The following is a 16418-nucleotide window of genomic DNA, read 5'->3' on the forward strand; positions in this document are numbered from 1 at the left end:
GGAAGAGAAACTATGGCCAAATTACGGGAAGGACTGGAAAAGAGAAAGAGAGAACAAGAAATGCAACAAAGTTGGTACGAATCCTGGTTTAACTATTCTCCCTGGTTAACAACTCTGCTATCTACCATAGCGGGACCGCTAATTTGACTAATTTTAGGACTTACTTTTGGCCCTTGCATTTTCAAAAAAATCATTAGCATCATGAAAAGCAAGTTAGAAGCAGCTCACCTTATGTTAATACAAGCTAAATATGAAACCTTAAATGGGGAAGAGACAGAAGATTATTTAGAACTAAGTAAAAGAGAACTACAAAGATTTAGCGAACAAAAGTAAGGCATAGAAAAAGGGGGGGATTGTGATAAGCAGAGACCCTTTTGTTCGCCTAAACATGTAAATACGATGCTTTGCAAAACTATGCTTTGTGGAATCAGGATGAGGTTGAAGGTTGCCACTGACGCTTGCATAAATCACTAACGGCCTTGCGAGCTTTCTTGAATTCCAGAAAGTCACCAAAGATAAGCCTTAACAGAAAACAGTGAAGAAAGGTCAAAAGGATAAGACTGAGGAAGACCTATGATCTTCATCCCGCGACCACCAGAAGGCAGAAAAAAGACCCCCTAGCAACCGGAGACACATGGGCAGAGACGCCAGAGAAAGGACACGTAACCCGGAAGCCGGGTTAAAAGGGGGAGTACGGAAACCAGCGGCGCGGCAGTTGCATGGAGCGGGAATTCTCCTGCTCCCCTGTCGCCCAGCACTGATCTATTGCTTATTGCTTGCTTGCTGTGATTAATAAAACTTTTCTCTGATTGAACCATATCACTCTCTTGAGGGAATTCATAACAATCAGCAGTTGTTGTTTAATGCACAGTGGCAAGCTTATTGTCAAGAAAGTGTAAATGTGCAAAGACAGGCAGGTGATTCACTGCATGGGCTAACTTTGGAAGAACTTACAGGATTAGGAGCATATAGTCAAGTGGAAGCACAAGCTATTCTGGGGCTAGACAAGTTGAGAGAAGGGATGCAGTTAGTGCAAGCTGCATTTGATCGGATTAAGGAGCCAGGAGGTTATTCCATCTTATATGGGTATTAAACAAGGGCCAGATGAGCCATTTGGAGCATTTATTGATAAAGCGGCTGCAGCTATAGAGCGGGCAGGTGTTCCTGAATATATGAGGGGAGCATTATTAAGACCATGTGCCTTACAAAGTTGTAATGCAGCAACCAGGTCAGTTTTAATTCCCTAAATGCTACCTGGACTATTGAAGAGGCATTAGAAAGGATGTCTAATATACCGGTGGGCTCACAGGCAATGTTAGTCCAGGCAATTAAAGAACTAGGGCAAGGGTTAGAAAGCAGGCTGCAGCTACTCAGAGTCAGGTTTTAGCAGCTCTTGCACCCCTACAAGCGGCTACAACCAACAATGGCAGGATTCCAGCCTCCCGACTCAAACGTTTTCGCTGTGGCAACCTTCGACATATTTGGAAGGAATGTACTGTGCCATCTGTTTGGGGCAATCAGTGTCGGTCCAATACCCACGCTGATAATGTCTGCCGCCGGAGATCGGGAAACGGGAAGGCCAGCGCGAGGAGCCGCCGCGCCAGGACACAAATAGCAGCTGCCGGAACATCAGTGCTTCAACTTCCCTCCAGCCTGCCACAGCAGGGAGCCTCGGCCTGGACCTGGCAGCCTCAGTGACTGTGGATTTATTGACATCCAGCCCTACAAGATTCCCTCGGGAATTATTGGACCAGTGATAATAAATGGAAAAGCTGTGGGTGCAATAGTGTTGGGACATTCATCTGCTAGTCTAATGGGACTGTTTATTTTACCTGGAGTAATTGATGTGGACTATTCTGGTGAAATATATATCATGGCATATACGCTGGCACCACCAGCCAGAATTGATAAGGGACAGCGAATTGCACAATTGGTGCCACTACCGCAATATACCCATCAGTTGACACCATTGAAAAATCAATGACAGGGTACAGGTGGATTTGGTTCTACAGGAGGACTTACATTACATACTCTGGACTTAAACACTCGACCCGAGCAAACAGTTGTTCTCAATTATAACGGAGAATCCCATCAATTAGAAGCATTATTGGATACTGGAGCGGACTCAAGCATTGTTGCTCCACAGTATTGGCCCCAGGAATGGCCTTTGTTGCCTAGTACGGTTACTGTTACAGGGGTTAGAGGCTTAACTTTAGTGAAAAAGTCTCCACAAATCCAAATTCAATTAGATGGGAAGGTCATCAGTTCTGTTTTGTCAATTGTCCCATTATCAGACAAGGTTCAATGTCTAATAGGGAGAGATATTTTGTCACAACTTGGTGTTATTTTGACCAGTAAGCACCCTTTAGAAGAGAGGCCATTGTCTGGACTTTCCCACTCCCACTTAAATGGATAATTCAGGAACCAGTATGGGTTGAACAGTGGTCTTTAAAAAGGGAAAGTCTGCAATAAGCTCATCAATTAGTGCTGGAACAATATCAACAAGGACATTTAAAGTTGTCAACAAGTCCTTGGAATACCCCTATTTTTGTTATAAAAAAGAAGTCTGGGAAATATCGGCTTACGTGCAGTAAATGAACAAATGGAGCCAATGGGGGTGCTACAACCCGGTTTGCCCAAGCCTGCAATGTTGCCAAAAGATTGGCCCTTGTTAATAATTGATTTAAAGGACTGTTTTTTCACTATCCCACTGCATGAACAGGATACTTGCAGATTGGCTTTTACCTTGCCTTCATTAAATCGAGCAGAACCAGACATGAGATTTGAATGGACAGTTTTACCACAAGGTATGTGTAATTCTCCTACCTTGTGCCAGCTTGATGTTGATAATGCTTTGCAGCCACTACGTGTTCAGTGGCCTACAACTATTATTTATCATTATATGGACCATATTCTTTTTGCTCAGTCGCAACCTTTTACAGATAAACAAGTTAAAGACATTCAAACACAACTACTTCAGAATGGACTGCTTGTTGCACCTGAGAAAATACAGCTGTCATCCCCATGGAAATATCTCGGGTGGACTGTAACTGAGCAGTATGTTGCCCCTCAGAAACTGTCATTAAACATGTCACTTCTTACTGTTCATGATGCTCAGCTATTGCTAGGAGATTTACAATGGCTTAAACCTGTTGTGGGTATTCCTAATGAGCTTTTACAATCCTTACGACCTTTGTTAAAGGGTACTGATCCTACAGCACCTATACAGGTCACCAGTGAACAACAAGAAGCTCTCAATAAAATAATGGCCTGTATCCAGACAGGTGTTGTTCGTAGCTGAGATCCAGACTTGGACATTAACCTTACTGTATGGTTTGGACCTCAACATCTCATCGGCGCCTTAATGCAACAACAGAAGAAAACAGGGGAGATATGGGTATTAGAGTGGTTGATGCCACCACTACAACAGAGACATACTTTAATTCAAAAAATTGAAATTTTAGCAAATTGGATAAAACAAGGGCGGAAGCGATTGTGGCAAATTATGGGTGCAGATCCAGCTGAAATTCAGATAGCAATAAAAAAGGACACTTTAGATTGGTATTTAATTCACAGTTCGACACTGCAAGAAGCATTGCTTGACAACAGCAGTGTGGGCAGTACTGAGGAAGTGCCTCGAATACCACTACGATGGATAGGCCAGCAGAATTGGATTGAGAAGCCCAAACGATCATTTGTGCCAACAGCAGGGGCATCAAGTGTGTTCACTGATGCTGGAAAGAAATCTCGTACAGCTGCTGCTATATGGCAAGATTCACAAGGACAATGGAACCATCATCCTATTCCAGCTCAAAAGGAGGATACATTACAAATTCTGGAATTAGTCGCTGTTGTTTGGCTTTTGGTGCAGTTTAAGGGTCCTGTTAATGTGGTAACTGATTCTTCATACGTTGCAGGAGTGAGTGACGGTACTGAAAATGCAGACATAAAGGAAGTAAGAAACTTTTGTTTATATAAACTGTTTTTGCAACTTCAAAGAGCAGTAAAATTGAGGATGGCTGCCTTTGCTATTATCCATATTCGTAGCCACAAATGGCATGTGGGTTTAGGAGAAGGAAATGCTAGGGCAGACCGATTGGCTTCACTGTCCCAAAATAGCCCTGTCCCATCACAGATATTAGCTAGAGAAGCTCATGCCATCTTTCACCAAAATGCAAAAGGTCTCCATTGGGAGTTTCCGATACCATTAGAGGAGGCTCGGGCTATTGTCAAAGCATGTCCTATTTGTAGTTTTCATACTCAAGGCAGTGGATTGGGTCTTGGGGTAAACCCTAGAGGATTACAGGCTAATGAGTTGTGGCAAATGGATATTACTCATGTTGCAGAGTTTGGGAGAGTTAAATATGTACATGTCACCGTCGATACTTACAGTCATTACATCTGGGCTACAGCTCAATCTGGCGAGAAAGCACGGAATGTTGAGCGACATTTAGTAAATTGTTTTGCAGTCATGGGAGTTCTACGTTCTATTAAAACAGGCAATGGACCTGCTTATTGTAGTAGTAGAATTAAGCAGGTGATGCAATCATGGGGAATCAAACACATAACAGGGATTCCACATTCCCCCACAAGTCAGGCAATAGTAGAACGAGCAAATGGTACCTTAAAACAATATCCAAATAAATGTAGGGAGATCAAAGATCCACAAGAACAATTATTACGTTGTTTATTTGTTTTAAATTTTCTGTGTATTTTTGGAAACAGTGATTTGCCTGCAGCAGTACATCATAGTGCACGTGAAGCAGAGAAAACTCAAAGTCCAATATGGGTTCGCTATAAAGATCCAAAAACAGGTCTGTGGGGAGGTCCCAGCAAGGTACTGTATTGGGGACTGTCATGGAGTTACTTTACCTTTAAGGGTGTTGGAGTTGCTGGGAAGTGCTTGGAGTCTTTTCTCCTGACCAATTATCGGTCATTGCTGGGAATTGACAGCAGTTTAGGCCATTGAAAAGTGGGATCAACTTGTGAACCCTACCTTAAAATGTAAAAGCAGAGCTCTCTGGGTTCTCTTTGTTTCCTGGCTGTGGAGGGTGGCGGAGCCCCAGGCCTCCCGTCCCTGCCCAGGCCATGCGGCCGGGCGGGGATGGGGCCGGGCCTGCCCCGTCTCCCGGCCGGGAGATGGGGGGGCCCAGGGAAGGTTTTCCTCGGGCCCGGGCCGGGCCGAGCCGATCTCTGGCTCGGCTGCAGGTTTTGCTGTAACTAATTCACTAGAAACTGCCCAGTGAAGAAAGAGAGAGGCCCTGGACTTGCAGCGGGTTGGAACAGCGACTACACGCTCCAGAGCAGCCATGAGGAACTTTCCATCACAGACGGCTCCAGCTCCTGTTCGGCAGAGATCTCCGAACCCTCTACAAAAGCCTGGGCAAGATGTTAACTCTTTCATTACCCAGATGAGACTTGCGGATTAATCTTTTTATCCAGAGAGAGAGAGAGAGAAAGGTCAACATGAAAAGAGACTTTATAAACTACCAGTGACAAGAAAGAAAAGAAGCTTCAAGAAAGGTAGAGAATTAAGAAGATGCTTTAATTAAGCTGAAATATCTCCCTGTTAAAACTATGGAGATGGACAATGAAGTCCTGAAAAGAACTCCTTTAATTCATGATATAAGATCTAGAGAGGAATAGTGTTCAAAGTGTAAATTTGAGTAAAGAGTAATTATAGTATAGTGAAGTGCTGGGAGATTAAAAGCCTTGAGAGGCAATGAGAAAACTGTTGAGAGATTTAAAGCCTTGAGAGGCAATGAGAAAACTGTTTTCTGGTGAAGCTCACAGAAACAGATGAAGAAGACTTTTTTTGCCTTTGAATAACATATCCTTAAAAATGCTATCTCTAGACTCATGGCCCATACATACTTCAGAGTGATGTGAAAATGGGAGGAGTGAACTCTAATAATAGCAGCTCTGAGCAGCTAACATTAGGGCAATAGAAAACTATAACAAAAATAGTTTTCTTGTGAGAAACTCCATAAATTAACAGGAAGAAACTTCTGTTTCTCTATACAGACTGGTGAAAAGACTAGCAAGAACTGGGACTGTTTTAACCATCAGAGTTCCAGAGTTTTTGTCTCTGTTGTCATGTGAACAAGGGAATAGTGGGTAGATATAGATGCTAAATCTGAACTACAGTGCCTGTACAAATTGCAGGCCGCATGGCTCCTCAGGCTGCTTGAGAAAGTATCCTGGGAAAAATATGAGAAGGAATTAAAACAATTCTCAGGGACACTAAACAGCCTTGCAGGTGTTGTTTTGCAGCCTCTTGTTTCTCCTTGCAGGAGACAGTCAGGGGGGCAGAGTGCCCCTGACCAATGATGGTAATGTAGCACTTTGTTAGCCAATAAGAGTTTCTTTTCTGTACTTTCCACGTATCTGTCTATAAGAGAGAGCTGAAGCAATAAACTAAGGAATTCTCGTGTTGTTACTCCCTTGAGAGTCCAGTGTCGTTCTTTCTAGCCGTTCCCAATCGGAACGACAGGTAGATAGGGGATGGAAAGGTTGTTCTGGAAGTTTATTCTGGTGTTCTTATTATTGTGGTTTGTCAATAAACTTTCTTTTTTTTCCCTTTTAAGTTGTATGCCTGTTTTGCTCTTGTTCTTATCCATATCTCACAGCAAGAAGTAAGTAAATTTCTTAGTTATTAGTTTAAAACCACGACAGGGACGTGGTTATCTTTGTGTGTCTACCAACACACAGCCTGTCTGGGTGCCGAGCCGATGGACTAAACCTGCAGATCCCAGTGATTTACCTTCAGCTGATCCAGAAAATTCAGCAGATACTTCTCGCTCTCTACCATCAACATAGAGATGAGACCCTGATGAACTCTCACATGCAAATCTTGTGTACAGTACCAAATTGTGAATGTTATCCTTTTGTATGTTCCATTTGTAAAGTGTGTAAAGGAAAGTGGTAGACACATTCTAAGTGGGGTCGATCGCCAAGAGGGATTTGCACAGAGTGTTACAAGTTTGAAAGAAATTTGACTGAGATTGCATTACAGGAAGGTGTGCAAACAGGACAATTTGAAAAAGGATCTGATCGATGGTGGGAGATTTATGCTTTTGGGATAAATCCGGAAAATTATTGTTATCATCCTAATACCCCTTTACCATATATTATTGAAATAATTGCAATACGTTGTTGCAAAACACTGACAAAAGTCAGGTGTGATATTCCAGGGGTAAAAAATAAAAATTGGGAGCAATTCTTAAAACGGCAGTCTCGAGAAAAAGGGCCTTTCCTTGAAAGTTATCCCTGCTGCCGAGAAGATGGAACACCCCATGGTTCGAAGCAACTGAATCGACGGGCGAGACAGAGGGCTAAAAGAAAAGGGAAGCAAGATCTCACATGGGATCCAGCCAAGATGCTGGCCGAACTGCCGCAATCCGTTTAAAGTCCTTAAAGGGCTATCTCTGATCAGGTTATTGCGGTGGTTTACCATAATAAAGGGAAATGAAGGGTGTGCAGGGAAGCTCTATGCAGTCCTGAGCAACTTCTTGCCTCAGCTGGCAAAACTGAAGCTAGCTACAAGCAAGAATTTAACTCCCCCTATCTCTGCTGGGAAAGAATCAATGCTGAGAGTGGAGGAGAACCTGTGTTTGAACAGACAGCCAAAAGAACACCCCTGGTTTCCCCCCATCCCCTGGGCCTAGCTTAAAGCTGCAGGACCCATGTCCGGGCATAGAGCAGATGACAGGGGAGACAGTGTCATACAGTCAACCTAGACATTGCCCTTGAAAGGTAACCACTCCTTCATGGGCCTGGATACTTTTAGGGAAACATGAAAAGCAAGGCAGTGCTTAGGGAAGCGGTGTTTTTTCAATATATTTGCTAGAAGGAAAACATGGACCAAACTAGCAACGTTCCTTTACTGTGGGAAAAACATCCTCCTGGTTTGGACTACCGAGACAAGGACGGTTGAAACCTCTCCAGTCAGACGTACACAGAAAACTCCCAAGGAATTCTCTGGGTTTCCGCTGAGTCAGTGTAAAAGATGATGTTTCTCGGGAGCTTAATACTAATACTTAATACTAAATTTTTAATACAAAATGTCAAAGTTATTAGATTATTAGATGACAGGCGAATTGCGGTTGGGAGGCAGCTGACGTGGTCCCCAGCTTTATCTCCTGTTCCCAACAGTGATCAGCACGGGCATGAAATCAGGTTCATCTCAGTTTATTGCCGAGAGGTCTAGAGGAACATGTCAATGCACCAAGAGCAGGTTTGGAATCTGTGCAGTGCAAGAGACTCTGCACAAGCTCTCTGGGCAACCGACTGCCAGGGGCAGGAGCCCTGGGGTGGCCATGCCTGAACAGCACCTTTGTGCCTACAGTGCCACCCTCGATGGCTGCCCTGGAGCCTGGGATTGGACCCTGGACTTGCTGCAGGAGTCTCTGGCCTGGTTCCGTGCTGACCAAAGGCTTGGAACCATGTCAGAACCTCGGTTGCCAAGGGGGTGGCCTCAAGTGGCTGCCGGGCATGTGAGGCCATGGCTGCGTGAATCTTGGGAGCAAGATGCTGACGTCAGAGTGGCCATTGTGACGCGTGCGACCAAAGCCCCAAAAGGGAAGGCTGGGCTCAGGCCGTGTGTCAGTGCGACCTGGCAACGGGAGGAGAAGGTAAGACAGGGAAGCAGCTGCCCAGGGACCAGAGGGGCCCCACACCTCGGGCCTCTGGGCCTGTGCTGCAGGCTCACCTGCCTCTCCCTTCCCAGAATCAGCGCAGGAATATCCAGAGGAGACGGCGGTGTTCCTCAGCGCGACGACGGGAGCAGAAGGCGGACAGGAGCAGGGCTCACGCAGGGCTGACCAGGGAGTAGCACCCTCGTAGCTCTGGGCCTGTTCTCCAAACTCCCATCACTTTTCTTCCTCCCACAGAGAGAGGACCAGCACCTGGCGGAGATAGCGGCGTTCCTGGACAGGGACTCAGCGCTGACAGCCGCCATGTGCGACAGGGAGCAGGAGGGCTCTGATGGCAGAGAGCAAGGTGAGGGCAAAGCAGCCCCTCTCACAGCCTGGCCCAGGGGCTGTCGGGGTGGCCAGCGTGGGGCCCAGAGCAGAGGCCAAAGGAGGCAAAAGCTGCTCAGCCAGGCCAGGGCTGGCAGCCTCCTTCCTCCTCAAGTGGGGCCCAGCTGGGCCAGGGGGCAGCTGTTGGGAGCCCCGTGCCCGCAATGGCTGCTGCTCTCCAAGGCCTCAAGCCCTGCCCATCAGGCAGGCACGCAGGCAGGGACAGGGCAGCCCTTGGGGCCGATGCTGCGGGCTGAGAGCCCCACAGAGCTGCTGACGCCCACTGCCATTGTGTCTGTCCCCTGCAGCATGCCTGCTGTGTCGCCGTTCAGAGGCTGACCCGGACACCTGCGGCGACAAACAGGAGAAATACGGGCTCTATGCCCACATCTTCTGCCTGGTGAGTGGCTCCGGGCACTCCCTCCAGCACTGCAAGGGGCAGTCTCTGCCACCCTGTCCTCATCAGCTCTTCCCATTTTCTGCAGTATTTTGCCACGCTGCTTTTCCGGCAAGCAAAAAAATGTGTTGGACTCCTGGGTTTCCTCCTTCCAGATATCCAGCTTGCAGTCAGGCGGGCGGCATGGAAGGTGAGGGCCTGGCAAAAGAGCAGGGAGATTTGTGCCAGGAGAGGCTGGCCAGAGCTTAGCCCAGAGCCCCAGCAAGGAAGGCCGGCCATGCAGCCGGCTGTGGGACAAAGTCTGGCTCCCAGCAGCTCCGTGGAGCCTCTGGCACAGGAGCTCCCCTCACCAGCTGGCTCTGTGGGCTGAGCGCCAGCAGCGGCCCCATCCTGCTCCCTGCCTGCAGCCCTGGGGCGGCCTGGGGAGGTCCCCAGGCTGCCGCTGATGGGGCTGCCTGGCTCATTCCAGCACTGCTGCGTCTGCGGCCAGAGCGGGGCCACCATCCTGTGCTGCAAGGAAGGCTGCAACAGATGGTTCCACCTGCCCTGTGCCAAGGAGGGCGGCTGTGTCACGCAGTACATTGCCCCATACAGGTAGCTCCTCTCCCCTTCTGGCCACCCTTGGGGAAGGACCAAGACTTTCTCATTAGGCCTATCCCTTTGTCCCCAGGTCCTTCTGCCCTGAACACCGTCCAGTGCAGATGGTGCAGGTGACTCCAGAGCCGGGCACCGAATGCCCCATCTGCATGGAGCCAGTGGAGGACAGAATGACCTTCAACACCATCGTGTGCCCGACGTGCAAAAGAGCCTGGTTCCACAGGGACTGCCTCCAGGTGGGAGCCATGCCCTCAGGCCTGGGACACAGCAGGTGCTCAGCAGCACCAGGGATTGGCTCACACTGCTTCTGTTTGCCCTGCAGGGACAGGCCATGCGCGCTGGTCTTTTGCACTTCAGCTGCCCCCTCTGCAGAGATAGTGAGGAATTCCTTGTGGAGATGTTCCGCATGGGGATCCGCACCCCCATCAGGTTGGCGTCCTTCTGCGGGGAGCACAAGGCAGGAGGGTGCAAGTGCTGTGCTGTGCCAGGCCCTGCCCCAGCAGTCCAAGCCCTGCCCCATCCAGGGAGTCTGGACTTGCGCTTCTCAGGGGACTTGGAAAAGCATTGGAGGAAGAGCAGGGTCACCCTGTTACCTCCGTGAGGGCAGGGCAGAAGAAACACATCAGCTTTTCCTTTCTCCATCAGAGGGCCAACATGGGAAGACAACAATGCCTTTGCGGATCTAGGAGAGAGGCACAGCAGGTGCAATGCCAGGGAATGCCTTTACCCAGGAGGCAGGGAGGAGGCAGAGGAAGAGGGGTGAGTTGGGAAGCTGCACCCGGGGCTCTGCAGGGAACCTGTGTCTCAGGAAGGGCTGAAAGCAGAAGGAGCCAGTGGTGCTGGGCTGCACAATCCCATGCTGGGACACTTTGTCTTCAGTGCCATCAACCCGTTTGTTTTCCCAGGCCCTGGGAGCTGCTCTTGTGCTCCTCCTGTGCTGCTGAGGGCACCCACAGGCGCTGCTCTGGCCTGACAGTGAGGACAACCCACTGGGAGTGTGAGAGCTGTGCTGGTCTCGGCACGGGTATGAGGCAAAGCAGGCGGGTGTCCCTGGGCTGGGGCCAGTGCCCAGGCTGGGCACGGCAAAGCCCATGGGCTCCTGGAGGGCTGGGGGCAGTGCTCTGGTCGGGCATGGCCTGCTCCAGGCCTGGCAGGCCTCGGACATTCTTGTTTGCTCTTACAGGTGCCACGGATGAGCCGGAGCTCAATGGCCCCAGCCTGACCGGACAGTCAGGACTGGAATCTTCTCAGGGCCTCTCAGAATCTGAGGCCATCAGCCCCACCAGCAGCCCGGTGTCATCGGCTCTGGCTCCCCGTTCTCCATCTCCAGAGGCCAGCAGCCACAGCAGCCCCCAGCATGCAGCCTCATCCTTGGCAGACAGCAGCAGCCCAAGCACATCAAGGCCAAGACACAGCAGCTCCATGGGCCCTGAGGACAGGGTCCATTCCAGGCGTGCTGGGCCTGACCGCAGGCGAAGCCGCTCTCGCCAGCAGAGTCGGGCCACAGATAGACCCGTCCGGTCACGGAGTCGCCGTGACAGGAGCAGCGGGACAAGACCAAGGGCTGAGAGGCCCAGGCCCAGGGACACACCATCGCAGGCTTCCCCCAGATGCAGCTGCCCCTGCTGTCAAGCTCGGGCCTTAAGTCCACCTGTCTGGTCAAGGAGTCACTGTGACCAGAGCAGCAGGACAACATCAAGGACAGAGAGGCCCAGGCAAAGGCAGACACCATCGCGGGCAGCCCCCAGACTCAGCCGATCCCGCCAGGAAGCTCAGGCCCAGAGTCCACCTGCCCGGTCGAGGAGTCGCCGAGACAGGAGCAGCAGCACAACATCGAGGGCAGAGAGGCCCAGGCAAAGGGAGGCACCATCGCAGGCAGCCCCCAGACGCAGCCGCTCCCGCCTGCCACGTCAAGTCTCGAATCGACCTGTCCAGTCCAGCGGTCTCCAGGACAGGAACAGGAGGACAGCAGCAAATGCTGAGAGGCCCAGGCAAAGGGAGACATCCTCGGGGACGTCCCCCAGACGCAGCCGCTCCCGCCTGCAACGTCGGGCCTCAAACCGACCTGTCCGGTCCAGGAGTCGGCAGGACGGGAGCAGGAGGACAGCAGCCAGTGCTGAGAGGCCCAGGCGCAGGGGGACACCGTCGGGGACGTCGCGCTGGAGCAACCGCTCCCGCCAGCCACGTCGGGCCTCAACTCGAACCTCTAACAGCAGCACGTAGTGTCATCTTCTCTTTCTAGTCCCTCTGTTTGTGGCTGTAAGTGAAGGTGAGAAGGGTCAGTACAGGGACCTTGAGATTTGCAGGTCTGTGGAAAACCCAGATTAGCTCTTGGCATTTCTGTGATCCTTGATTTCTATGTTACCATGTATTGTGAAGGGAAAAGCCACCTGAGGACATAGCTAATCAAAAAGGACACTCATTGCTGCCTTTAGACAGATATTTCCCCACTGCTTCCCCTTGAAAGTGAACCAGTCCTTAATGGCTTGGATACGTTTAGGGAGACATGACGAGCAAGGTGGCTCTTAGGGAAGCTGTCTTTGAAAAGGCCGTGGGCTGTGTTGCTATCCTTGATCAATCTCATTTCAGTATAGCCTTTCTTCAGTAAAGCAGAGGGAGAAGGAAGAGAGTGAGACACTGCCTCAAGTGTCTGGAGAAATCGACTGCGACACTGCTGCTGATTTAAAAGACTTGCTTGGACCTTCAAAGGTCAAACCGGAAAAGACTGTGGAAATAGCCTGGGACCAAGAGGATGCGCAGGACTCTGCCCCAGACGAAGGTCTGGGACCTTTGCCTGAAAACGACGGAACTCAGGAGTCGAGTGCTTTCAAGTTTTCCTTCTTTGAAGACACAGAGGAGTTGGGCATCAAAGAAGGTAACAGCAGAACCCTCCTAACGGAGCCATTTCTAAGGAACAGCTTCTGGCAGGCACTGTAGAGCAATATGGTGTGAAGAAGGTCAGAGGATTTTAATCCAGAGGATTAAATCCAGAGGATTTTCAGCAGCAGAAGTTAGTAATTATGCAGAAGTATTTTGATCTTCATTTCTACTTGCCAAGGTTGTGGGAGATTAATGAGAGGTAACTCCTGCTTGCATCTCAGGAATTTCGAGGTGCACGCCTTGAGAAGGCATTGGGATTTTTGCAGAGTGGTGAAAAAGCTTCTTGTTGTCATCCCCTAAACTTCTCAAAGAGGGAAAAAGGTGACACAGCAGTCATACCAAGTTACCTAGGGCCCAAGAGGATTTTAAGGAAAATGGGTGTTAAGGTAGAGGGAGGAGCAAAATCCTGGAGTTGACCCCAAGCTCCATGAACATTCTGTTAGTTACCAAAATCTATTCCTGGACCTTCAGAAAAAGGAAACTGAATGACACTGAAGGATCATTGGGGTGTCCTAACCTCAGATAAAGTGAGGCCTTATGAAATGAAGATGAAGGAATATTTAATCAAGTCACAGTCAGGTAGGAATGAAAGGAAACCGTGCCGAGTTATCCAAAATATTAAAATGCAACAACACAAAGCAACAAGCCCACCACACTTGTGCTGTATTCAGGAGCTATTCACTGTCTTCTGGATGCAATGATAAATATTTACGAATACATAGGAGATGCCTAGAAGAAAGTGGAAGATCCTGGAGCAGAGCTACAGCTCAGGAAATCAGGGAGGAGAAGATTCTGTCCTTCCTAAATCTGTCTTTCCCGGTATAAATATTTCACTTGAAAGAAGGAATTTTTCCTGGCAAGCAGAGAAATAATCTGGTTTTGGCTTTCTTTCTCTTTTGCTGCTGGTTTTGCAGGGCCTCACATACTTGGAACGATAAAACCGGAAAAAGTCACGTGGCAAGAGGATTCACATTTCCAAGACATCACTTCTGAGGGTGCTGATGATGTCAGAAATTGCAAAGCACCAAGAAAGGCAAGTTCCATTTGTATTTGTTGTCTACTTGGCTGTAGTAGTTGGATGCTGTGGGAATATTAGTGGCAGCACTGAGGAAATGGGAAACTGACACTGCACACCTCTGAGCAAGGAAAGTCATCTTGGAAAACCATTGGTGCTGTGTGGAGTCCAGAGTCCCAGCAGCCCATTGGATGTGAAGTTGAATGTGAAGAGAGAGAAGCTGAGCACAAGAAATGGACTGGGTTGTTTTGGTTTGGCCAACCCCAAACTGAGTTTGGCCACAAGGCAAAGACACAGTCAGTTTTTGTGTCAAACGTGGGGTCTTTTTATAGAAGGCTTTATTTGCATACTATGCAGGAAAGCTCTTCCGTGTATCCCATTTCTCTGAGGCACTACAGCTCTAACTCGTGCCCATGGGATTTGATAGGACCTTTTAGGATGCTAAAACCCCTTTGTACTTGTCTAGGGTTCTTTCTCTACCACGCACAGAAAGTGCTAGAGTTTTCTTCTTCTCCATAGATGACGCACGCCTAAGAGGTATGACACAACTTCTTCAGTCCCCTTTTGTATATTTTTCCCTTTTAAACCCTTACTGGACTTGAGTAAGGAGGAAAAAATGCTGCCTGGTTATGAATGCTCTGTAGTCAAAATTTGCCATCCTTTCTTGTGGTCAAAGTTGTGGTAGAATCCCATGAGACAGTCCTGGTAAAAAATAAAGGCTGAGCAGCTTTCTGCCTTTCCTTTCTTTCAGATAATTACCTCATAGCTATAGGAACGTTTAGAGCTTAGCAGAAAAATAGTCACTAGACAGGTTAGCGAGACATTTGGGAACCTTTCAGGTAGGTCTATCTCCTTTAACTTTTTCCTGTCTTTCTGGTGTTACTGTTAGACATGCCGAGTGTTCTTGTCAGCCACATACGTCCGTGCGGTTCTTCATCCTAATGAATCTGGGGCTTGCTCTTCTGAAGCCAGTGAATTTTCGATTTAAAAACAAAGACAACAACAACAAAAAAAACCATACACAGCCCCCAAAAATTACACAGGCCACCAAAACAATTGCTTGTTCTATTTTGTAGAATATAGTCTCAAGACAGGCTTAAATGACGTTTGTTTCTTGAGACTTGCTAGATAACACGGATGAAATGTATGGCTGTGTTCATACAGTTACTGCCCTGCAATCTTCCAGCCCGTCTGATTTGCAGGGTGTGTCAGAATGGAGATCTCAGCCCCTGGCAGGCAGCGCTTCTGGGGCCAGCTGTGGGATCCTGCTGCTGAGCATTTAATGCAAGAGCTGCTGTTTCACTGCAATTTAGATTGCAGCATGTTCAGGGAGACAGCTGCTGCCTTTCATTTTTCTTAGTACACCAGGCTGCAGTAGGGAACATTTCTGCTGGAGCCAACATGTGGTGGGGGAGAAGAGAATAGGAGGGACGTGGAGGATAGAGCTTCTGACTTTATCGTGTTGTTCATTCATGATTGTTGGGAGCAGCAGCCGAATCAGAAGGGTTGAACCCTATTGATTGGTGTTGTGTTTTCTTTTGTGCACAGGGCCTAAAGTTATTTTGTAGATCTGTAGAGCTCAGTGAAGACAAAGTGGGTTGGGAAGACATATGTAGATTTATTGCTTGAGGTGAGTATGGAACATCTGTTCCCTTGTAACTGTGGCTGAATGCTGAGCATGGGGAGGGAACACGGCTATGGATGTGCATGCAAAATTAATTCAGGACCTCCAGAAGAGCCTGAAACTTTGGAACTGTCAGGGAACAAATGGGTGTTGGTATACTGGTGTGTGTAACATGATGTTGTGATGTCCAGCCAAGTAAACCACTGCATCTCTCTCTGTTACAGGAGCAGCTAGCTAACTAGATGTAAGGGAAGTGTTTAAGAGAAACAGTGACTTTAGAGACTTCTGCAAGTAGTGGATTCAAAAACTTCTCCTAGGAATATGTTAGATTTTCATTAATTTCTGGATCGTCTAAGGAAGCATAAGAATTCCATAGGGAAACTGAACCCAAACTAATAAACCCTTTCTTGAAAAGAATCGTGTCATATTTGTTCCTTGAAGAAGTTGCCAAGCAACCTTACCGTTTAAATCCTTTCAAGGATCTAACAGCAATGTCAAAGGCTGGGCCAGGCTGGGCCGCAGCAGTGCCCCCAGCCCTCCAGGAGCCTACGGGCTCTGCCAAGCATAAAAGGACACTGCCCCCAGCCCCGGGGGCTTGGCCTGACAGCCGAGCCCAGACCAGCAGAGCTGTCACACTCCCCGCTGGTTCTGGTCGCTCTCAGGCACGAGCAACGCCCGTGGGTGCCCTGGACAGCACAGGAGCAGTACAGGGGCACTTGCCAGGGCCTGGAGAAGCACAGGGGTCAGCTTCTGCACGGCGACACAGCAGGCATGCTGCAGGGGACAGACACAATGGCAGCCGGCGTCAGCAGCTCTGTGGGGCTCTCAGCCCGCAGCATCGACCCCAAGAGCTGCTCTGTCCCTGCCTGCGTGCCTGCCTGATGG

At 48.9% G+C, this 16418-nt stretch overlaps 1 protein-coding gene across 2 annotated transcripts; it reads left to right on the forward strand.

Moving 5' to 3' along the window:
- Positions 1-8260: 8260 nt before the first annotated feature.
- On the forward strand, positions 8261-15947 carry LOC147651071 (uncharacterized). 2 transcript variants are annotated; one of them, XM_086845379.1, is made up of 16 exons: positions 8261-8633; positions 8729-9000; positions 9329-9420; positions 9506-9607; positions 9887-10011; positions 10088-10250; positions 10337-10443; positions 10660-10773; positions 10920-11038; positions 11198-12283; positions 12604-12889; positions 13809-13927; positions 14376-14446; positions 14661-14748; positions 15458-15539; positions 15758-15947. In XM_086845379.1, the coding sequence occupies exons 2-10, from the start codon at positions 8958-8960 to the stop codon at positions 12235-12237; spliced, it is 1905 nt and encodes a 634-aa protein (XP_086701505.1). In that variant the 5' UTR covers positions 8261-8633; positions 8729-8957; the 3' UTR covers positions 12238-12283; positions 12604-12889; positions 13809-13927; positions 14376-14446; positions 14661-14748; positions 15458-15539; positions 15758-15947. The 2 variants fall into 2 exon arrangements, with proteins under 2 accessions (XP_086701505.1, XP_086701506.1); XM_086845380.1 differs by having other exon boundaries at positions 12609-12889.
- Positions 15948-16418: the final 471 nt, after the last annotated feature.

Source organism: Cyanistes caeruleus, chromosome 11 (assembly GCF_971803275.1).
Source record: "Cyanistes caeruleus chromosome 11, bCyaCae1.hap1.1, whole genome shotgun sequence".
In the NCBI taxonomy this organism is placed as follows: domain Eukaryota; kingdom Metazoa; phylum Chordata; class Aves; order Passeriformes; family Paridae; genus Cyanistes; species Cyanistes caeruleus.